Source organism: Mytilus californianus, unplaced genomic scaffold (genome assembly GCF_021869535.1).
Source record: "Mytilus californianus isolate M0D057914Y unplaced genomic scaffold, xbMytCali1.0.p SCAF_10, whole genome shotgun sequence".
Lineage (NCBI taxonomy): Eukaryota > Metazoa > Mollusca > Bivalvia > Mytilida > Mytilidae > Mytilus > Mytilus californianus.
Window position 1 is genome coordinate 52,202,417 of NW_026262582.1, and position 25,625 is coordinate 52,228,041.

The following is a 25,625-nucleotide window of genomic DNA, read 5'->3' on the forward strand; positions in this document are numbered from 1 at the left end:
ATCACATGGTATAGCATAAGCACATGAAGCTTGATAACAAATAGGATTTGTAGTTCTTGAGAAAAAAGTGATAAAATTTCATGGGACAGACAGATGGACATCAGTAAAAAAGTATAACAAAAATAACGAACTCCAAAGCAAAAAGTGAGGCATATTAGATACCACAGGGATATTCAAACCCATCAGTCTAGACAAACTGACAATGTCAAGGCAAAAAAAAAAAAGAAAGAGGATTGTGTCTGAGGACATGAATGCCCCTGCTCAAGCTTGCTTATATTACATGAGCAAACTTAAGTTTATAAACTTAAACTTAGGTTTATATATATACCGTACTTTGATCTATAATGGTTTACTTTTATAAATTTTGACTTGGATGGGGAGTTGTCTCATTGGCACTCATATCACATCTTCTTATATCTATAGTGTGTGAACGAAAAAACTTGCAATTTTCCAAGTTATAAAGGGGCATAACTCTTTAATGGTAAGTGACTTACTGAACAAATTTGGACACTGTCTGCGAGTTTTGGTTCTTAGCATAGTGTATGAGTTTCATAAAATTTAGATGAGAAAAGTTAAGAGTGCAGATACAGATAGATTGAAGGACGAAGGGACTGTCAAGGGTAACACTTAATGCACCCTTCAAAAAGCGGCAGGGGCATAAGAGAACAAGCAAAAGACAAACAACAGTCAAAATAACCAGAAAACCAAAGACTAAAACAGTATTCCTCCCTCCCTCAGAGATAATGATTACTACACTAATGTCAACAAACAGCACCCTCCTTCATAGGATAATAATTACTAAACTAATGTCAACAAACAGCACCCTCCTTCAGAGATAATAATTACCAAACTTATGTCAACAAACAGCAAAGTACCATTTATAGGTCACATTCTATAATTCTTACACATATGTCAACAGACAAAAGTACAATTTGAAGGTTACATAAAACTGTTATCACACCTAAGACATACAATAGTTTCTGCAAGTATGTCAATAGACAATAGTTCAGCATGTAGGTCAAAGATAGAAGTTAATGTCTTTGAATCATACGTTGAATTAGTAATGATGTAATGTTCACCTATATAATGTTATTGCTTCTCTCTATAATATAAAATATCAAAAATTTAAATCAGTAATATCTAAACAAGCTGTTGCAAAATGGTCATGCTTGGCTGTTTAAACTGTCTAGACTATAGCAAAGGGTTACTTCCCTTAAATGCTTGTTTCATTTTTAGTTTAGCTATCCAGCATAAACATGTTAATTTATGAGCTAACTAATGATATCCCCCTTTAAGTATTTGGTAAACTGGTTGATATGGGATGGTTGTAAACACCCATCACATGGTGTAGCATGGTCACATGAAGCTCTACCCCAAATTTCAGAAAGCCTTGATGTCTAATTTCTAAGAATTCTAACAATTTGTTATCCTGAAAAACAGCATTAGAAATCAGGGTTGAACTCAGGTGATATGGAAAGGTAAGAAGTTCCTGCTACAAATGATCAATATATGACATATAAAAACTCTTCTGATTCCATAATAAAGCATGTATGACAAAGTTGGTACCAAAACAGATGGCACATGTGCCTGAACATTTGTCACACAAGATATTCTGTAAAAGTAAAACAAGTCATTAAAGTTCAATAGTTTTTCAATGTACTCTGAAGTATAGCATCACTTTTATATGGACTGATCATTATTTCCCTGCATCACATTAGAAGACAAGACAGAAGTAATTTGAACACATATGTAACACTACGAATTTAATCATTACTATGAAATTTAGATAAGGGAGAATCGGGCAAAAGATACCAAAGAGAGAATCGGGCAGAAGACACCAAAGAGAGAATCGGGCAGAAGACACCAAAGAGAGAATCGGACAGAAGACACCAAAAAGAGAATCGGGCAAAAGACACCAAAGAGAGAATCGGACAGAAGACACCAAAGAGAGAATCGGGCAGAAGACACCATAAGAGAATCAGGCAGAAGACACCATAAGAGAATCAGGCAGAAGACACCAAGGAGAGAATCAGGCAGAAGACACCAAAGAAAGAATCCCGCAGAAGAAACCAAAGAGAGAATCGGGCAGAAGATACCAAAGAGAGAATCGGGCAGAAGATACCAAAGAGAGAATCGGGCAGAAGATACCAAAGAGAGAATCGGGCAGAAGATACCAAAGGGAGAATCAGGCAGAAGATACCAAAGATACCAAGGAGAGAATGGGGCAGAAGACACCAAAGGGAGAATCAGGCAGAAGATACCAAAGAGAGAATCAGGCAGAAGATACCAAAGAGAGAATCAGGCAGAAGATACCAAAGAGAGAATCAGGCAGAAGATACCAAAGGGAGAATCAGGCAGAAGATACCAAAGATACCAAGGAGAGAATCGGGCAGAAGACACCAAGAGAGAATCGGGCAGAAGATATCAAAGAGAGAATCAGGCAGAAGATACCAAAGAGAGAATCGGGCAGAAGATACCAAAGAGAGAATCGGGCAGAAGATACCAAAGAGAAAATCGGGCAGAAGATACCAAAGAGAGAATCAGGCAGAAGATACCAAAGATACCAAGGAAAGAATCAGGCAGAAGACACCAAGAGAGAATCAAGCAGAAGATATCAAAGAGAGAATCAGGCAGAAGATATCAAAGAGAGAATCGGGCAGAAGATATCAAAGAGAGAATCAGGCAGAAGATACCAAAGAGAGAATTGGGCAGAAGATACCAAAGAGAGAATCAGGCAGAAGATACCAAAGAGAGAATCGGGCAGAAGATACCAAAGAGAGAATCGAGAAGATACCAAAGGGAGAATCAGGCAGAGATACCAAAGATACCAAGGAGAGAATCGGGCAGAAGATACCAAAGAGAGAATCGGGCAGAAGACACCAAAGGGAGAATCAGACAGAGATACCAAAGAGAGAATCAGGCAGAAGACTTTAAAGAGAGAATCAGGCAGAAGATACCAAAGAGAGAATCAGGCAGAAGATACCAAAGGGAGAATCAGGCAGAAGATACCAAAGATACCAAGGAGAGAATCAGGCAGAAGACACCAAGAGAGAATCGGGCAGAAGATATCAAAGAGAGAATCAGGCAGAAGATATCAAAGAGAGAATCGGGCAGAAGATACCAAAGAGAGAATCGGGCAGAAGATACCAAAGAGAGAATCAGGCAGAAGATACCAAAGATACCAAGGAGAGAATCGGGCAGAAGACACCAAGAGAGAATCGGGCAGAAGATATCAAAGAGAGAATCAGGCAGAAGATATCAAAGAGAGAATCGGGCAGAAGATACCAAAGAGAGAATCGGGCAGAAGATACCAAAGGGAGAATCGGACAGAAGATACCAAAGAGAGAATCAAAATTCATAGGTCTGAGAGAGACAGACAAAATTCATAGCAATAAAAACCCCAATAATGACAAAAAGACAAACAAGAGTTTACAAAACACTGCATAAAAACCTAAAGAAGGAGCAACATGAAACCCACCAAAAACAGGTGGAGATCAACATGTTATGACTCCCAAGTATGAATATAAGGAGATTTAGGTTATATGTCAATCAGACAGTAACCCAAAGAGAAAATAAATGGAGAATGTGTCCCCATGGATACAGATGATGCCCCGCTTGCATACAACATTATAAAGGGACATAACTCAAGAACGATAAAAGTGACGCTACTCAAATTTGTACTTGATCTGAGTTTTAAGGTAATAAGTATTGTGTATAGGTTTCATAATGTTTGGTTGGGGCAAACTTAAGTTACAGAACTGAAACTAAAAATTTTGCAATTTTTTTATTTATAAAGGGGCATAACTCGATAATGATTAAAGTGACGCTACCAAAATTCAATTTGATCTGTGTTTTTAGGTAAAAAGCATTGTGTATAAGTTACATAACATTTGGTTGAGGCAACTTAAGTTAGAGAACGGAAACTAAAAATTTTGCATTTCTTTCCATTTATAAAGGGGAATAACTCGAGAATGGTTAAAGTGACCCCACTAAAATTCAAACTTGATCTTTATTTTGTGGTAATAAGCATTGTGTATATGTTTTATAAAATTTGGTTGAGGCAAACTTAAGTTAGAGAACAGAAACTAAACATTTTGTAATTTTTCCATTTATAAAGGGGCAGAACTCTAGAACGGTTAGAGTGACCCTACCAAAATTCGAACTTGATCTGTATTTGGTGGTAATACGTATTGTGTATAAGTTTCATAACATTTGGTTTAGGCAAATTTAAGTTAGAGAACAGAAACAAAAAATTTTGCAATTTTTCCATTTATAAAGGGGCATAACCCTAGAAGGTTCAAGTGACGCCACCAAAATTCAAACTTGATCTGTGTTTTGTGGTAATTAGCATTGTGTATAAGTTTCATAACATTTGGTTGAGGCAAACTCGAAGTTAGAGAACGGAAACCAATTTCGGGACGTACGGTCGACGTACGTACAGACGGACAAGGGTAAAACTTAATGCCCCCTCTGCTACTGCAGGGGCATAAAAAACCAAAGGTCAAATAGAGGTCAGAAACATGACCTATACTAAACTTTTTTGTCCAGTTTAACTGACAATGGATATTGTGTCAGATAGAAAAACAAAGGGGATTATTATGAAGAACTTACACCTTTCTTTTTTCCATGAACATGCACTATTTAAATTGGCTTGTACAGGTAAACAATACATAAATAGACAGATAAATATATTGAAGGTGTCACTGTGATCACCATTTTATATCTGAAAATGTACTTTCTGTCATAAGTTTTTTCATTTTATCCTGTTATAATAAGCTGACCAAGTTTACACCTGTATAACTTGTCATATTTGGATATATTATCGGAGAATTTAATTAACATGTACTGTTTTCATCTATATTTTACATCTTGATGGTTGTCAACACCTGCTTTTATCTAGTGCCACAAAAACATTATCATAAGGGATTGTTGATTTTAGTCAAGTTACAAAAAATATGACAGCAAATATCTTAATTTATAAAAGAGTCATAATTTACAATATAATAAAAAAAGATGTGGTATGATTGCCAATGAGACAACTCTCCACAAGAGAACAAATGACACAGAAATTAACAACTATAGGTCACCGTACGGCCTTCAACAATGAGCAAAGCCCATACCGCATAGTCAGACCATTCATCAGTAATCACATGAATGTAATAGAACTTGTAAGCATCAATGAAACAGCAACCAAACAACACAAATAAACAAGCATGATGAAAAAAGCGAGGAAAACTGATTATTTGGGTGAATTTTCTAAGTCCAAGCACCATAACTCTGCACAAAATCATTAGACCGAAACAAAATTCGAAAATAATCCGTAACTTGTCATGATAAAACTATATACCAATCATCAAATCAATATCTTCAAGCACGAAGAAAAAAAGTGTGGAAAACTGATTTGCCGGACTAAAAACAAAAGTGCCATTCAAAGAAACAATGTGTTTGGTTTGAAACAGAATTAAAGTGACCTATTCAAATGTGAACTCTTTGACATTTTAATAAAGTCATGTTTGACTTATGTATCTGTCTTATCAAATTGCAGTTTAATTCAGCATCAAACCATGCTACAGACAACAAGCCTCTGTAATTTATTCCTGTTTGCAATCTTTAAATATTTCATAAAATGCTATTTCATGATCTTTACCTGTATTTTATTACATCATAAATGGCAGAAATTGTTTTACAAGTATTTTACAACTGCAAAACTGCATGACTCAGACATAAAAATTGAAGTTAACAAAAGCTAAGGCAACAATTTCTAAGTTTTACTACCAAGAAAAAGCATGTTCAGATGGTATTTTTTGGCCCAGTAAATTGATAGTATTAACATGAAAATAAACAAACTGTCAATATTTTTCACGATTTCAGTTTCAAATATAAAGAAACAATCGGTTCATTCTTTAACTGTCAAGTGACCTATCAAAATGAGGCTGATCTAGTTACTTTGACAACAATTTACATTCACATTATGGCGAGAGAGATCATTGCAACATATGAATAAAACAGATACATTAAATAGGCACCAACCAAAAGATATCCACTAATATGCACATAATAACATCTCCTAAACCCATTATTTAGACTTAAAAAAGTTTCCCAAACTTTTCTCCCCCACTCTCTCTATCTCAAAAGTAAATTCTATCCATATTCAGGAATACAAAGGTGTCCATGCAAGAGTTTTCACTAACCACACAGAAGGATAACAAACCACAAAAAAAAAAGTTTATGTAATGAATGACAAAATTAACATCATTGTTATGTACAGTATTATGTAAGCAGGCGTGAACTGTGTATGAAATAGATCATCTCTGTGGTGTAGAGACAGGAACAGGAAACCAGTACTGACAGTGTCAGTCAACTACATAATGATTGACACAAAAAAGGAACAAATCTGTCAAAATCTATTCAAAATGCAAGAAATGTTTCTCAGTGCATTGTCGAGAGAGGTGACAACCTGGTACAGTCCATGTCAACCTATTCAGAACAACAGGTTTAAGAATTTTTATATATCACTGTTATGAATGATTACAAAAGAAAATGTCAGCTTAATTTCTAATAAACCAAATTCCCAAACCACAAAGCCAATAAATTAAAATCTCTAGAAAAAAATTCTCTACATGTCTGTAAAAAATCTCAGTTCTGTGTTAATAGATCTAGAGCTTTTAACTTTAAACAAATAAAACACTCAAATCAAAGTGTTTATGCAAAATATGTCCATAAATCTGAAAAAACTCATTCATCTCTCATCATGTCTAAGAGCATTTCATAATAGTTATCATCTTTATGTAATAACAAAATAACTATACAATTGACACACCTTGCCTGGCATTTTTTTCTAAAATGAAATTAATTAAGAAATTTCTTCTAAAACACCTACTACTTCCTTAACTTCTGTGATAACAAAAGATTGCAAATAAATTCCAAGAACTCGTAAAACATTTTGATTAAAGTATATGGAAAACACATCTCTGTTGTAGACTACTCATAACTTATTCTGCTCCCAAGACTCCACCCATACAATCGTAATGTCACAACATTTCCTAGAACTATCAAGGTGACTTAATACATCTTTTCCTATTATATACTACATTCCTAGAACAATCAAGGTGACTTAATATACCTATTGATATTATGTATTGCCATCTACAAAAACATATCCTCATTAGATAGTTTCATACATGTGTGTCAAATCAGAAAAAGTTATAAACTCTCACAGCAGACGACAGCATTACGTCAATGAAATTAACAACAAAATGTGTTAATTTACACAAATGCACATTCCATTGTCATTTGACTAATTTACCGGTAATTAGTTGTTTTCAGGTAAAATATTTACTACAAAATGTTAGCAGATTTGCAGGGTGGCTCTAATAACATTATGACTTAAAATATTGGCAGAACTCATTTTGAACACTGTATAATTACCAGAGAGTACTTGGAAAAAGGTAGACTTGCTACAATTCACTTTCTTTTATTTCTTTCTTACTAATTTATATGTTTCCTGAAAACTGGCACGATACTAAATGCCCAAGTATACTGATTGCTTCCTCTGCACTGTCAATATAATGGTAATCTCTAAGTTATAGCAGTAAATTTGTTAAAGGGGTAAAATTGAAAAAAAAAAGAAAGAAAATTAGGAAGGGACATGTAGCAAGTCTAGGAAATAGGCAATAATAAAAATTTACGGAACTTGATGACAAAACATACATTTTGTGTTACAGCAGAAACCATTCATCTGTTAACTATTTGTTTTGCCAATGTCAAGTTCAATTTTATTTATATCAAGATCTACTAAAAATGTAAGAATATAAAGAATATGGGGTATATACAGCATTGAGACAGTAACCAAATACCCCCCCCCCCCCCCCCCAAAAAAAAAAAACAAACCCAAAAGACATCTACATAGGAATATACAGTCTTCAATAATAGAAAATAATTGTCCTTACTAAAGGTCAAGCTCTAAATTCCCAACCAGGGTCACAAAAGTTATGAATAAATTCTAAAGTGACGATACGAGATATTTCACATTCATCCATTGAAATGCATTTCTAAGAAAAGCAAATATTTCTCAATTTCTTTACAACAGTAGTATTAAAATTTTTATGTAAAAGAGACAGGTATGACTTCAAATCCTGCACATATATATGTATTCATTGTAAGTCTTATTTAACATTTTCATTCTGGTTTAACATTATGATTGCTGGCAGTTGTTTCCACAGCTGACGCTATTTCAGCAGCATTGTTGACATCAATTTCTGTTTCATAAGACTTATCAATCTTCCCACAGAACAACAGAGTCAATGGGGTATTCCCCCCACATGCTTCTTGGCATAATAATTGTAATAGTGAGATGAAGAAACATAACATGCCAACACTTTGGTTTACTTTGAATGCCTGCAAAATTGTACAAATTGTCAACAGTAAAGTGCAAATACTTGACACTAGAAGCCAAAATTCAGCACTAAGTCATATGGCAAGAAAAACCCTGAAAATTGACCTGCAGTTATCAAACTTTTTCTATATTATACCTTTTTTGAAGTGACATTTATAAAACTATTAAATGATCTATATATACAGTCTATGTTGACATGTAATTTTAGTTAACATGGGCAAATTAAGAATTTTCTACAAATTACAAAATAAGAAAATCCTGTATTTTATATGTATATCTTTTGTAAATTACGGTATATAATTACTAAAATATTCAAATAATGGTTTCCATAAAAGAATCTCAAGTAACCTTATTGTAGCTGTTGCTTTGCACATAAATATGCAATAACTATATTTCATATCCAGATTTTGGAAAGAAACAAGTACTTTTTTTCTGTAATTCTTAGATGATGATCTTTATTTAATTTACAGAGGGATATTATCCAGGCAAGAAATTTGTTTTTTTTTACACAATGCCTATTTTTTGGCAGTATCTAAATATCTATTTGTGGTTTGATAAAAGCTTAATTGAATATATTTCTTGGTTCGGAAAACTGCCATTTAGACACCTACATATCTGTTTCTTCATTTTCTCCAAGTACTATCTTGCAAGTAAACAAGAGTTGTCTCCTCATATTTTCTATTTGTAAGATCAGATTTACCTCCCTTTTGATATTTCACAAACTATACTTGAGAAGTTCTCAACACATTTGATTGAGGTTGAAAATGGGCATACAAGTTTGGCATCATAAGTTTCATGCATAAAATATAATTTTTCTATTAAACAGGTAAAATACAGATGGTACTTTTTCATTAACATTCTATAAAATTTGTTTGAACTGAAAATCAAACTTTTAAAAAAAATATACTAACTATTTCCTGTTGGATTCAATACTTTGCAATTATAAAAAATATTCGAGATTATAAGGCATCAATTATAACAATTAATATATGTTAATTAATAAATCAAATATGAAAAAAAGCCTGATAAATTAACAACACATAATTTGTATCCAAACACTAAATTTGCATGCACAAATTTCATATTCAAGGACCTCATGTGAAAACTGACTATAACCTCATGGATGAAACCATTAATTTTGATAAGTCACATCCAAGATCTTATCTTGTGACAGAAAAGAATAAAAGGAAAGTTTGAATCACCTGTAATGACCAAGAAACTAGAAAGTTAGAATGTTACGATGGAACTTTATGGTAGACCCATCATATATATTGGCTACATCATGCATGAATAAACTGCTTCGCTGAGCGCAGCTGGATACGCCCGCAGAGGTCCAACCCTGAACAGTTGGGGCAAAAATGGACACAATATTCAAGCTTGATACAGGTCTGAATTTGGATTGTAATTAAATATTTGATATATTATAGGTTTCTGAATAAATGTAGTCAAAGAACTTGAAATTGGTTCTATGAAAGATTTCTTGCTGTTGTGCAATACACTGTGCTGTTGCGTAATACTTAGTTAATCTGTTGTCAGACTATAAACAAATAAAATCTTATAACTCGGAAACATAAAATCGAAAATTTATAAAAATCAAAAGGGAGCTTACAAAAATAGATATAAACAATTTACCAAAGTTTCATAAATGAAAGCATTTTTGAGTTATTGTCCGAAAACTGGAAAATCCCCCCTTTTTTAATGAATAAAACCCCAAAACTCGGAAATGGTAAATCTGAAATTTATAAAAAAACGAAAGGGAGCTCACGTCAATAGATATAAACAATTCACCAAAGTTTCATGCGTATTGGTTAAAGCGTTTTTGAATTAATGTCTGACATGTTGACGACGGACAGACGGTCAATGGTATACCATTATACCTCCCGTAAATGGGTGTATAAAAAGAAATAACTTACTGGTCTGGTCCCCAATGTTCCCATGATAACTCGTTTCTCTATCTCATCAAACATTGCTGGTTTTTCAAATTTCGTTTGGCTTTTCTTTCTTCCAGGAGCTAACCATTTCCTGTATTAAACAAACTTATACCTTACAATGCTATAAACTTGAATATCATATGCCATATAAATATCCAGCTTTGTATAACAATGGAAGTATTATATTGACATGCTGAAATTCAGGAACATATTTACAATATTTCAACAAATAACATTTGAGAAACTACAACTGAGAATTTCTAACTCATTGTGCTCATAGTCTATTTTTCTGATTTCCTAATATGTTTTTTGTTTGTCTTTTGTTAAATTTGTGTGTTTGTTTCTTGTGAAAGGTTATAAAGTTGCTATTTATTTTTTTATCATTTTTCCATACATCATTATTCACAATAAATAATAACATTAATAACAAGTCTGTGTTTCTAATTTCTTATCTTCTAAGTTAAGACTGTTGAAAAATAATTTTAAAATCTCATTTCAAGAGCACAAAGTTCATGTTTTCTTTAATAACTTGGAGTTTGGTATTTTTGTTAATACTTTTTCTCATCAGAGACAAAATCGCATGCTCCAGTAAATTCAACACATAATTTTGTTTCACAACAGTGGAACTTAGTATGACAGTTTTTTGAAAATTCAAATGCTTATAGTGGTGCTCATTATAACAAATACACTTTCCATGTGGTCATATGGTAGGCCTACGTCTTGTTTGTTATTTCCACGATCACCACAATACATTACCTAAAACTACTCTTTCTTTTATTGGCTGGTGATTCTTCTCTTCCAGCTTGATCATCTCCATAGGCTTCTGAAATAATGAACATAACTACTAAATCCATGAGCATACACAACCCCCACACTCTGTGAGCATACCCCACACCCCCACACACAATCCCCATATCAGAAAATCAATAAGAACAAACAAACCAAAGAATTGGTCATTATACACCCCCAGTGTAAGAGTTCAATATTCAATTTTGTTGGACTAAACTTAATTTACAATAGGATTTAACCAATAAAGATGGCCAATGTTAGTTGCTGGGTAAAAAATGACATTGAAAAAATAGAATACATCCTTGGCTTTCAATTATTTAGCTGTGATAGTTCCAGAAAGGTGCTTCCGACGCATGAAATTAATAATTCAAATCTAAACTTTTTTTGCCATATAAACCAACTTATACGATTTGTGACAAAAACAACATTAACATAATGACAAGAAAAAAGCATGTATAATCATATTAAACAAACTAATGAAAATAGTTCAAAATTCAATTATGAGTCCCCTATCCTTAGTGCCAATGACTTTTTTTTATAAAGGAACCTATGCTTTCTACCTGTTTTTGTGTTGATGGGCAAAGAATATTTATATTTTCATTTTCATTGAGGCTATCAAAATTTTCTATACTTTTAGCCTTTGTTAATTTTTCAATAAAAACTGGTCTAATGGAAGCGTTTTTCCTGCAATACAAAAGAAAATGTTTTTCATCCTCTGTATTGCAGGACTGACACAACCGGTTTTCCCTAGGGATTTTTAGGTGTCTCCCTTTTTTTATTATGCATTATTAAGGCAAATTTTGGGATATCAAATGCAAAGCTAGTAATTTAAATTTAAATTGAAACCATGTAGGCAAACCCTTTGATGTTGCAGTTGTAGGAGTGTACACATCCCTATTCATTCTAAAATATTACCTACTTAGAAAATGGCTTTAATCTTCTTCAATTAATGTTCTCTACACAAAGACAGTAATTCACTATCAAGGTTGTCAAATTATGCTAATGTACATTGTGTATTTAAAGCTCAAGTAATAATGCTTGTAATTATTGAAACATATGCTAACACTTTTCATTATACCTTTACTACTTAAAGCAAATATTTTGTCATTTCCTTGCTATTTAAACATGATATTTTTTTTTCTTAGTTGTGTGCCATCTGTTCTGGTTGCAATTTTCTCCTACAAACCTCATTATGAGTTAAAATTCACCCTAATGACTTGGTGGAGTCAGAGGAGTTTTATATGTCATATTGATCATCACAAGTACCACTTTTGGAGCAGGAATGCTTACCTTTCCATAGCACCCGAGATCAACCCAGGTTTTTAATGGTGTTTTTCTGGAAACTAAATGTTTTCTATGCAAAATTTCTAGATATACATAATTGAACCTGTGGATAGAGTTTTAGATTTATATGACTGGAATCTTTCTGTCAAGTTTCAGGGATATGGGATGAAAAGTGTAGGAGGAATTGATTACAAGAAACTAGTTAGCACTTTTGTCCATCTATCCACCCTTCTGCCCTGTTTGATTCACACTTAATCTTATGATAGTTGTGTCTGTGCTGAGTGGGAAAATTAAGTGATATTATTATAATATCAAACGAGTTAGACTTTAAAGAGAGAGTTGTAATGTCAAATGAACGTGGTAATATTGTTGTTCCAGATATCAAAATTTTGGGAAAGGCAGCATATTTTCTAAAAAAAAATATCAATTTGTTTAACATTGAAACAACAAAGGGGAAAAGCATCCATAACCAGTTTTCTTGCATTTGCCATGTGACAGGTAACTTTAATTTGCCCAAGGTAACAAGCTGGACTCTGGTATTTTTAGCTTTGGATTTACCCGATACCCTCTGGAACAATAGCATTTGCACATTTTGAGTTCCAACACCTGATACACAATAGTATTTGACAAAACTAAAATAGAATTGGTCTTTGCCAGAAATTTAATCGACACATGATTGCTTTTTGCTGTAATGTTGACCGCCAAAAAGTTTGAAAAAAACTTACCATCAATATCCATACTGTTTCTGTTTCCTGGTCCACGAAGCATTGGTATGGGTTTCAATGATGCTATGGGTACCAGCCCCTGACATGGTTCACCATCTTCACAGTTGATTGCACGCACCATGCACCAATTGGGTTCACCTGGTGTTGGGTCAATAACCTCGACCTGTTGACCTTTGAGCACTGTGATTTCTGAGTTGTTGGCAGCAGAATAGTTCTCAATAACGACTGTAACATCAGGCTGAAAAGAAAAAAGTAAAAAATCTGTATTTCAAAATTCAAGGTATTCACAACACATTGACTGCTGATCGTCATAGTTCAAGCGACCCCATTTCTTAATATAATATGCTATTTTTGGCCTCTTTTTACTTTAGGAGTCCCTGTTCTTTAGGGTTAGGTATTGTTTTAGGTGAGGGTAACCGGTTTTAGGGTATTGCTAGTGTTAGGGTTGATATTGGTTAGGTTAAGTTTGTTGAATTTAGTGCAAAACTTCACTGAAGTCAATAGATTGTTTCTTTACTTTCGTCCTGTTCTATATAGTGATCACATGGTCTACTAAGGTACAGGTTCCTGAATCTCAAGCTTCAAAAGCTACATTTGAAGATTCAATGATAAACAATGCATCTTATTAAAAAATAAATGGGAAATGTGTCCATGGGACACTGATGATGCCCCCGCTTGCATATAAAGTTATAAAGGGACTTAATTCAAGAACAGTAAAAGTGACGCTACCCAAATTCAAACTTGATCTGAGTTTTGTGGTAATTAATAAGCATTGTGTATAAGTTTCATAATATTTGGTTGAAGCAAACTAAAGTATGAGAACGGAAACGAAAAATTCAGAAATTTTTCCATTTGTAAAGGGGCATAACTCTAGACCGTTAAAAGTGATGACACCAAAATTCAAACTTAATCTGTGTTTTGTGGTAATAATCATTGTGTATAAGTTTCATAAAGTTTGGTTGATCAAACTCAAGTTGGAGAACGGAAATGAAAAATTCAGCAATTTTTCAATTTGTAAAGGGGCATAACTAGAACGGTAAAAGTGACGCCATCAAAATTCAAACTTAATCTGTGTTTTGTGGTAATAATCATTGTGTATAAGTTTCATAACATTTGGTTGAGGCAAAATAAAGTTAGAGAATGGAAACCAATTTTGGAACGTACGGACGTACAGATGGACAAGGGTAAAACTTAATACCCCCTCCGCTACTGCAGGGGCATAAAAAATGAATCACTGGCAAAAGAAGTTCCACAGAACACTGTCTTAATCTATTTATGATAAATACTGCTACTATTATTTAAATCTCTCTCTCTCTCTCTCTCTCTCTCTTGTTTCTAGTTAAACCTGATTTAATTGGGCTTCTATGCCTAACATTTCTTGAAATGACACCAAAAATATTGAATAGACCAGTACAAAAAAAAATAAGTTAACACATAAATGAGTTTTTTTGTACTTCAGTTTTTTTCTGTTTCCATTGCAACATTGTTATACATAGTAAATATAAAGAAACAGTAGCAAACCAATATCCAGTAAGAAAGAAGATCACATGGTTATATCAAAAGCTTCTGTACTTCACAAATATTCAAATGTTATAACTAACCCATGAATAGCTGCCCTTGAAAATGATATAAATTTAATATTTTTTGTACTTTTATCAAAACGAAGATAACCACAGCATCCCTACAGAATGAATACATTTATTACATATTAATGTTTTATCAAAATCACAGCTTGAGTTATCAGTTACTGCTGCAAAACATACAATCTATTAATTCAACAAGATATTTTTGATTTTACGATAAGATCATTTTTTTCCTCCAGATATAAATATGGTTCTTTTTTTTATATTTTTTTATCAATAGTAAATGTCTGTTTAATCTGATTATACCCATTGGCATAACTAGAATTACATAAACAACATGGCATATTTTTGATTTAACAACATTTATCATACAACTGTTTACCAATTATCCTTGCAGGCTAATCAGACCACAATAATTCCCTTAGTTCCCAAGAGTGGGGTATTTCTTTCGAAGTTTTCTTCAACTGTTTTCTTTGAAAAGGTTACTATTTAAGTGGATATATCATGCATATATATTGAAATAAGTAAAACATGTGGAAAATATTTATTGTTGAAAGTGAAAGTAGTGATTTTGGCCAAAGTGAAAGTAGTGATTTTGGCCAAAGTGAAAGTAGTGAATTTGTTCAAAGTGAAAGTAGAGTAGAATTAAGCCTTCAGCATTTATGGCCCAAGACCACAATTAATGATCCCACTTTTCGTTGTCCACGAATATAGTTCCTTTTAATTAGAGTGTATTTTTTCTTAATTTTTTTTCTTTCCCTTCCTCACTCATTTCTTAGTTTTTTTTGGGTGGAAATAAAAGAAGAGAGGTGAAATAAATTTTTGGATGTTGTATTTTAACTGATTTTGATATGGAAAGAGTGATTAGGCCAGGTGCAAAAAGGTGATATTTACAGTTTTCGGAACATCTCTTGACTTGTCCATAGGGGTATGGATGTGTATTGGCTAAATTTGTAAGAGTCATTGGTTCAATCTTTCTGAATTTTGGATATATTTTTGGACTAGTACTATACATTACACACACAAAAGATTTGACAAAAATGCATGGTGCAATTTTTTTAATGAAACAAAACGTTATAAAGAACTAATAGGGGAATTTAATTGTGGTCTGTGGCCTAAGAGGTGAATTCAGGAAATATTGAATTTGTACTTTGACAACTTCCCTGAATGATCTATTGGTACTAATTTGTCAAACTACATGAGAATAAATGATTTCCACTTTTATTTGATAGAAATTTTGTAAAAAAGTGACATTTCAGCCTACATGACCAAAATTGAACTTTTTCAGTTGTTTCAATATTTTTACAAAAGTAGCATGCTTACTTTCTCTCTGATAGATTTTTCTGGTTTTCTATTTGTGTTTGTGGTATCTAATGTAGATGTTTAACTCATTTTTGAACACTGAACACAAAAAAAAAGTAGATAAAATCAGAATAAGAGTGCAAAATGTGCTGCTTTAATGGTCTTAGTCTAACGGTCAGTATGAAGCAAGTGAAAAATGAGGTTCTATGCACATATAAGTTGAATTCCTTTTAGCAGATTTCACTGAATCTGTATCAAAAGCACTTATTACTGGTTGTTTGACCTTGTCTGTTTCACAGACTACCTTAATTTTCTTTTGTTTGATAGCTAGTGGTTAAAATATTGGCCTTTTGAGGCTGAAATTTCATGCCGGTTTTAAAAAGTAAAGTAAATAACTTTGCATCAAATCATACTGTCTACATATATAGTTGAAAGTGACAGTCTTGTTACATCCAGGCTCCATGTTTTATCATATCTAAACAAAGATTTGAGCAAAAAGAAGCATATCTCTATCTCCCATATCATTTATAAGCTTTTTAATATGCAAATGTGGGGAAGGACCTAAATTGACAACCTGTTTTTTTAAGCTTGACATTACTGAAGACCATTTTATTCACATGTGTTATGCTATTTGAAACTTATATTTCCATTAAAAGTACATTTATAACATGTAAAAGGTTTTTTTATAACTTAACAACTTCTGAAAATTGTGGTAAGTGAAAAATATTACATTTCATATAAGGCCTGACTTCATTTGAAAACCTCTATTTTTTGGCACAGGCTCATATAAAATTTACTTCTGGCCATTTTTTATAAGTCTGAAACATGAAGTATGCTATCTGTTGCTTTTAATAGGTGATAACTTATACATAGAGACATTAAAAAGTGTAAGTTTTGGTATATTTTGGTTTTTAGAAGCCCAAATTTGATAGTTGAAATTGTTCTAATTCAACGCCACAATTCAGCACCCAAAGTTCAGATATAAAAAATACCACATTTTTTATAATTGGTATCATATGGCTTTGAAACTTTGTAAACTGTTTTATAATACACTAAGCTTAAATCTTGCCAAGTTTTATTAGAATTGGTCAAGTTTTAGACCCCTAATAGGCCCAAGACCACAATTAATGATCCCGCTTTTCGTTGTCCACGAATATAGTTCCTTTTAATTAGAGTGTATTTTTTCTTAATTTTTTTTCTTTCCCTTCCTCACTCATTTCTTAGTTTTTTTTGGGTGGAAATAAAAGAAGAGAGGTGAAATAAACTTTTGGATGTTGTATTTTAACTGATTTTGATATGGAAAGAGTGATTAGGCCAGGTGCAAAAAGGTGATATTTACAGTTTTCAGAACATCTCTTGACTTGTCCATAGGGGTATGGATGTGTATTGGCTAAATTTGTAAGAGTCATTGGTTCAATCTTTCTGAATTTTGGATATATTTTTGGACTAGTACTATACATTACGCACACAAAAGATTTGACAAAAATGCATGGTGCAATTTTTTTAATGAAACAAAACGTTATAAAGAACTAATAGGGGAATTTAATTGTGGTCTGTGGCCTTATTTTAGATTCAACTCCTACCATTGGCATGTTTTCAGGACTCTCAAAAGCCCAGAATGCAGCAAATTATGGATTGTGCTTGGAAAAGCATATTTGATTAGAATAATAATGGTCTATAAGCAGTAAAGCTTATTTCATGTTTGAATTATGCATTTCAATCCAATTTGACTTTTACAAAGAAATGCATTATAAGTAACAATATGGTAAAAATTATTGTGGTCTAAGGCGCTGCAACACACACTTCTATTTAAAGAAATTATAATAATGATCATATGAGTAACATTATGGTTCAGGATAAACAAAATGAAAATCATTTGATGTATTTTCAATTACCTCCAATTTAAGATGGGTTAGGTTTGTCGATCTTAAATGTGATTATATTTTTTACCAATTTTCATTTTTAAACACAAGGAAATTTAACCTTCAACAAAATTACAGTTTTGTATTGAAAAAAAAACTTTGGGAACATTAAATATTACTTTTGTTAATTTCATTATAAAGCTATTAAAAAACATAATTAAATTACTCTGTTTACAGCATTTGGAGATCTATATTAGATTAAAGAAAATTAAAGGGATTTACTGTTGATATTTTACGCCCATCCAGCATAAAATAGCAATATTGAGGACAAAATTTTAAAGGAAAGCAGAGGCACATGTTACAGTAAATGTTTCCTCTCTGACAGATTTCATACTGAGCCAGGAATGATAAATAATCTTGAGTCAGGAATCTGATGTTCAGTAGTTGTTGTTTGTTGATGTGGTTCTTAAAGTGTTTCTCGTTTCTCGTTTTTTATATAGATTAGACCCTTGGTTTTCCCGTTTGAATGGTTTTACACTAGTAATTTTTGGAGCCCTTTATAGCTAATGCTGTTCGGTGTGAGCCAAGGCTCTGTTGAAGACCGTACTTTGACCTATAATGGTTTACTTTTATAAATTTTGACTTGGATGGAGGGTTGTCTCATTGGCACTCATACCACATCTTCTTGTATCTATTGAACCTGGATTCAAAAGACATGGATCAACTGTAACAAACATGTAACTGTTGCTCTTTTTAAGAGCTGGATGCAGAACATATTGCACTACATAAAACTACACAAGAATAAGCAGAGAAACTTTTTATATGCTTCTGAAAAATTATAACAATTTTACATAAACTATAAAAAAAGAGAGGTAATTACCATGTACTTTTGTTTACAAAATACTTTAAAGAACTTGAGTTTTCCAAAACTCATTCTGATTGGCCAGTTCCAATCCATGTCTGTAGAAGTGTTTTTATGAAGGTTTTGCATTGTGGGTAAATATACTGTGTCATTTTTTAAGGACACTTGACAGTAATGTATTTTCTATTAATTGGTTTAAAGATTGTTTAACTTATAACAACTGGTCTAAAAAAATAGTAGTAAAAAATAAATGGTGAACAGAGCTTAGTATACCCCATTTTCTTTCGAAATGTCATACAAATTAATTTTTGCAGTGGTCAAAACCCAAACAATGTTTGATGAAGAAATACAAACAAGAGGTTCTCAATATCATAGGGTTCATATGATTGTTAGTATCATTCATTAAAATCCATAAATTTGCTCAGGTGAAGTTGCTGATTATAACAAGGTAAAAACATATGGACCATAACTTATTATATACCTTGCTTTACCTAGCAGGGGATCAGTTACTTTAAGTTTAGATTATCAATTTCAGCCCAGGCCATATACACTGTTAGTGAGGGAGATTTGTAAACCTGCTTAGTAAGGACTAAATGCTTGAAATCCAGAGCTTCTATCCATATCAAGAAAAGACAGTAAATTATCTTAAAACATTAAACACCGACCCTTGATCTAAATGTCTGAAAACCTCAATTGATTGAAATTAGTGTGTGAACATTCTGAGCAAGTTCGAAGTGAAACAATGTATAAAAAAATAAGTGGCTATATTTAGATGGGCAAGTTTCATATTTTGACTAGTTTTTACCCTCAATTTGGCACAATTCTGATGTTTTTCCTGCAAATTTTGATGAATCTTCACTGGTTCAATAGATTTAACGACGATTCTGAACGCAATTGCCCGAAAATATTAAATTTTAAAAGGTGGCAGGTCTGCAGTAATACATATAGGAAAGACCTTACCTTACATTTGAAAATCATCCACACTTTAGATTTACATCTCCAATAAATCAATTAAATATTTTTAACACTGTCTTTTTAAAAAATAATTTCCTTCTATGAAAGTTTCAACAGACAACCAATTCATTTAACTTTCCTGCTAGATTATAGGCCTTTTTACAATTGACGATAAAAAATATCCAGAACTCAAATTGGATCTGCCTTCCAACTTACATTTTTCACTCCACAAAAAAACAGCCATATTTGATGATACGAAGTGACATTCTTAATGACTTTTCATAACTTATTTATCAAAACTGATCATTTCCAATACAAACCAGAATAACAGAAGACAGACATTATTAAGACCTTTCATGGATAACTATTTCTCCATCAAATTGTAAATGTGATAAATTTGATAGGACCATGCATGACCCAACAATGAATTTTTGAGCCCATTAAATAGATGCATTCTTTAAATCTTTTTGTCTTGATCTATCTTAAATTAGATCTAATTTTGTCTCCCTTTTATTTTCTCCAGAAGAGTCAAACCTTTATTTAGACAAGAATCTGTAAACCAACTAATAAAAAAATTATGCAAACACATTGATAACATTAACAGACCTATATAAATATTTTCTTGCAACTGTTCAGATTTTTGCTTAATTTCTTTTTGTACTATTAAAAAACAATTTTATTTTGATAGCTTAAATGAGAGAATAGTAAAATTGCTAATTAAAAACCCTGGAATGAAGGTGACTATAAGGTCAATTATTTTTACCACAGAAATCAATTTCACTAGCAAATCTCTTTTCACAAGTATTGTAAAATGAGTAGATTTTCTCTTATTTCAAGATTAAGTTAAATCGCAAAAATTTTATCTATAAGCATATAAACTGAAATATGATAATATGAAAATAAAACCTCCCAAAATTTAACCTCCTTAAAAATTATCACTTAATATATTACAAGTCTAATATACAGTTCGTTTTCTAAGCAAAGTACATCTGAACAGTTCCAGACAAATGTTTATACAGGCAGATCCCTAGTATCCAAAGAACAATAATATTATGTATCAATACAAGGCTAAATAATTTGTGATTTATACGTCCTTAATAAATAAAACAAGAGGGTATATTTAGTCTGTCAGTTAATTTATACAATTATTTTACAGCCCTAGATATGGCTGCCATTCCAATGTTTCATTATAGTTTTTTCTCTCAACCAATCACAGTGCTCAAATTCAGCAGCACATGACAGTTTGTGAATCATTGCTCTAAAAGAAGTACATGTACTAAGGACAAGCAACCAAAACCATTTAATTTCTTGTACTGCAGACACGTTTCACTAGCTACTTTTGATTTTCCTGTTTGGCTTGCCCATCGAACAAGCTTGTTAACTTGGTAACTATAATTTATAAGATGATTATAGCTTTGAGTACCAATTGTATGAAAACAAAACATCCTTTCTTACCAAATATTTCTCCTAATAGTTTCATAGCTTTCTTTGTGATAGTATCCGAAAATAATTTTTATCACTTATGCAAACAGCTGCTTTTTTACAAACAAAGTTCAGAACAATAATTCGCTATGTTACTAAACAAAGGAAGTACTCAAAATCTCATGATTTTAACAAAATTAATACCTACAGACTTTAATAACTGGTAAACTGACATAAATGTCTTGTTAGAATCTGTCTAATTATGAATTTTATTTTCTGACTAGTTAACCAGGTACAAAAATTTATAATAGAAAAACAAAGGATATGGGGTATAATCCATCCATGACACAAAATTAGTACAGCACAGCCAAAAAAAAAGAAGAAAAAAAAAGCAAAGGAACAGCACCTTTATTGCTGTTCTTCATCTCAAAGTCACAGTGAGGCCTTCAACAAGGAGCAAAAAAACTCTCACCTCACTGCACATTAATGTGAAGAGGGAAACAGTGTATGTAACTTGTAACGGATAATTCTATAATATAATAATGAGATTTGGTATGATTGCCAATGAGACAACTATCCACCTGTCAGTTCTAATGAAATGGATGTAAGCAATCAAAGGCCAAAGTACAGCTTTAAACAATGCAAAAAACCCATATGTTTATGGAATAACCTTCATCAGGTATGACTGTGATCAAAAGTTTGGAGAAACAAAAATATAAAAATATTTGAAAGCATAAAAACCAAAAGGACCTGATAGGTAGGAACGGCCAAAATTGCCTTTCCCTCAGCCAAAGTTGACCTTTAGTTGCAAACTTAAGTACATTCTTGCTACATTTACATAGTTTTATGAATTGGAAAATTTACTAACAAAAAAACTTCTTTAAAGATACAAGGCTTATAATTTTGTATGCCAGATGCACGTTTGGTCTACAAAAGACTCATTAGGGACAATTAAATAAAAAAAGTTAAAAGGTCATATAAAGTACAAAGTGAAATAGCATCAGAGGATCAAAGGTTTTACCAAATACTGCTAAGGTAATCTATTCATGGGATAGAAAATACTTAGCATTTCGAACAATTCAAATGTATCCTAAAGTTGTCTACAATTTGACTAGAATTACTCTGTACAAGACTGTTTGTTGTTTGATCAGATAGCAAATGCTATCAAATTTACCAATCAATTTGATTTTAACACCTACAATAAATAAATATCTAACTTCAAAAGCATAACTTTTTTTGCTATCACACTTAATATGCGGACAAGAATTTATATGCATGTACCTGAAATGTACATGCCTAATTTCATTTGAAGTAGTATAACTTATATTCATTTATCTTCCCTTGATGCAACTTAATGTTTATTCTATAATTATTTTCATAACTTTTACTTTTGTTCCTCAAGTGCAAAACCATCATTATTTACATAGCCTAGATGTTTTCTGCAAAAAAAATTAATTGAAATAGTTTTATTTTGTTATATGCTTTTTGGTATTTTCAATCAATTTGAAATCACCTATATTCATGTGTCAAATTCATTTTCATTGTCAGCATTTCTTTAAAGAACAATATCTGACATCTGTTCAATAACTCTGCTGGTAAATATTGTCAGTTAAATGGACACATTTCAACAAAAATTTGCAATAGCATAGAAGTTACACCAAAAACTGTTCATGTGTTTTCCAAGTTCTTTTAATTTAATTGTCAGTTTAATTCAAACTTTGTTTATAGCTATTAAAAATAATATTGTTAGGTATTGAAAGAGATATGAATCAGATGAAAATGCTTAATAGTCAAGTTGAGTTAATCTGACTTAATAATATTTTGGTTTGAAAACCGCAAATATGTTTTAAGTGCATGTGTGCTTAAAAAAATTAAAACAGAATTGAGGAGTAGGAGCAAAATTTCTAAGCACTTGTATCATTTTTTTAAATACCAAAAACATGAAATTTCATAAAAGTTGGCTCTGTAAAGACAGAATCTTATCTTAAACTATTTTTTCTTTTTAATTCTATTTACCTATTCAATCTTTTTATAAGTTACATATGCCTGGATGGATTGGATTACCTTAGGTTACTGACAGCTTCATTGACTAATCATTTAAAATAGATTAGAATCTAATGTTTATCGCTTTTATTGCATTGTCTTTCTAAATATAAACCCCCAAAAACAATACACATATTCATCTCTTTAAATATCACAAATCTGGCAAAGATTTTGCCATCATTGCAACATGGTAAACAAATAATGTTCTATTACATACAAATAATACAAGTAGCCTTTAAGTGCCAAACATTAACCCTCAAATCATAAAACATGATAAAATATTACTTTTATGTGGTTTTTTTTCTGGCAAAAGCTCATTTTCACAAATTGAGTTCCTTTCAAAACATGTGTGAAACTATTTTACAGTATATTTTATAACTGTAATTATTATTTTCGGCAGAAGTTTGAATCTCTGTCCTGTAGCTCCATTGTGGTCACTGTAATGTACCACCTGTTGTGTTACATAATGTGAGGCATGGACTAAGACCAAAATTCATACCCCAAAAGTTCTGTCCTAGGAAGGATTTTTTGAGTCCTTTAATCAATCCATTTCTTCACTTGTTAATATAGCATATGCAGAAAGGAAAAACTTCAAAATTGTAGTTTTTTTTATTTCAAAAATGTTACTTAACAAATAATTCAAGTAAAAAATCAGTGTAGTATACATATTATAAATACAATGAATAAGTGTTAATTCTTGAAAAAGAAAGGGCTCATGGAAAAATTATTTTTCATGAATCAACGCTTATGATTGTATCTATAACTTAAACTTAATTGTGTTGATTTCTTTTCAAAATTAAAGCCTTTTCTTAAATATGATTTGGTGAGTCCATTTCAGCGACAGATTAAGAAGCGTTGATTCTAGAAAAATAATCCACGGTAAATGAATAGGCTGACGTCACGGCAATGGTTTAAAGTCACTGTAATACCTTACTAAAGTATTGCCATAAGTAATAAAGGCATGGAAGATTCTAAAACTAACTGTCATTTAATTCTTTGAAGTTATCTGTTTCAACAGTAGGAAAAATCTTTGATCCCAATTAGGACACAACAATTTGAAATGAAAATGATCTTGACAATTACTTACCACTAATCCCGCCCTCCCCAAATATATAAGCACTGTTCAATTACATAATACAAATACAAGTGAAATACATTTTGTATAAGATTACTTTAAACCAGCACCTTTTAATGTATAACAGATTATGAAAACATTCTATAAATATTTTGCATATGGTTATTGTAAATTTGAGTGTCACTACCTAAGGAAACATACTATAGAATACCAATCCATGCAGATCAAAGACAGTTAGGATTGCAAATAGGTTGCAAAAATGGTCAAGCATTATTGCAATGTCTTATAATGACCATCTTTTATAAAATATGAACAGCCAGTCTCAGCCAGCATTAATTACACCCGTCCGACCCCTTTAGAAAACATAGCACAGAAGTACCTATACAGATAAACAGCTGCAAAGCAACTATATTCATTGCTCAATTTGTTGCAAAGCATCTCAAGCAATATTGCAGTAGGCATGATCGTTTCCTTAACAAAATATAAATAAAATGCTTCGCTGGGCGCAGCTTGATACGACCGCAGAGGTCGAACCCTGAACAGTTGGGGCAAGTATGGACACAACATTCAAGCTTGATACAGCTCTGAATTTGGATTGTGATTAAATATTTGACACAGCATAGGTTTCTGACACAGAAAGAATGTGGTCTAAGAACTTCAATTTTTTTAATTTACCTATTATGGTCCAATGTCCAAAATCAAAATACATGGTTAGATTCAGCATATCAAAGAACCCCATATATTCAATTTTTGTTGAAATCAAACAAAGTTTAATTTTGGACCCCAACTTGGACAAACTTGAAAACTGGTCCCATAATCAAAAATCTAAACACATGTTTAGATTCAGCATATCAAAGTACCCGAAGAATTCAATTTTTGTTAAAATCAAACTAAGTTTAATTTTGGACCCTTTGGACCTTAATGTAGACAAATTTAAAAAACGGGTACCTAAATTAAAAATCTAAAAACACAGTTAGATTTGGCATATCAAAGAACCCCAATAATTCAATTTTTGATGAAATCAAACAAAGTTTAATTTTGGACCCTTTTGACCTCAATATGAACCAATTTGATAGCGGGCCCACAAATAAAAAATCTAAATACATGGTAAGATTCAGCATATCAAAGAACCCCATATATTCAATTTTTGTTGAAATCAAACAAAGTTTAATTTTGGACCCCAATTTGGACCAACTCGAAAACTGGGCCAAAAATCTAAAATCTAAATACATGTTTAGATTCAGCATATCAAAGAACCCCATATATTCAATTTTTGTTGAAATCAAACAAAGTTTAATTTTGGACCCCAACTTGGACCAACTTGAAAACTGGGCCCATAATCAAAAATCTAAACACATGTTTAGATTCAGCATATCAAAGAACCCTAAGAATTCAATT

General features: G+C 32.1%; 1 protein-coding gene across 2 annotated transcripts in view; it reads right to left on the bottom strand.

Moving 5' to 3' along the window:
• Positions 1–25,625, bottom strand: part of LOC127718790 (triple functional domain protein-like) — a 273,187-nt gene that overhangs the window by 85,416 nt on the left and 162,146 nt on the right. For both annotated transcript variants that reach the window (XM_052224840.1, XM_052224841.1), the window contains exons 38-40: positions 13,125–13,362; positions 11,083–11,149; positions 10,309–10,417 (exon numbers count right to left, since the gene is read on the bottom strand). In XM_052224840.1, coding sequence (XP_052080800.1) covers positions 10,309–10,417; positions 11,083–11,149; positions 13,125–13,362 — 414 coding nt within the window. The remainder of the gene's footprint in view (positions 1–10,308; positions 10,418–11,082; positions 11,150–13,124; positions 13,363–25,625) is intronic.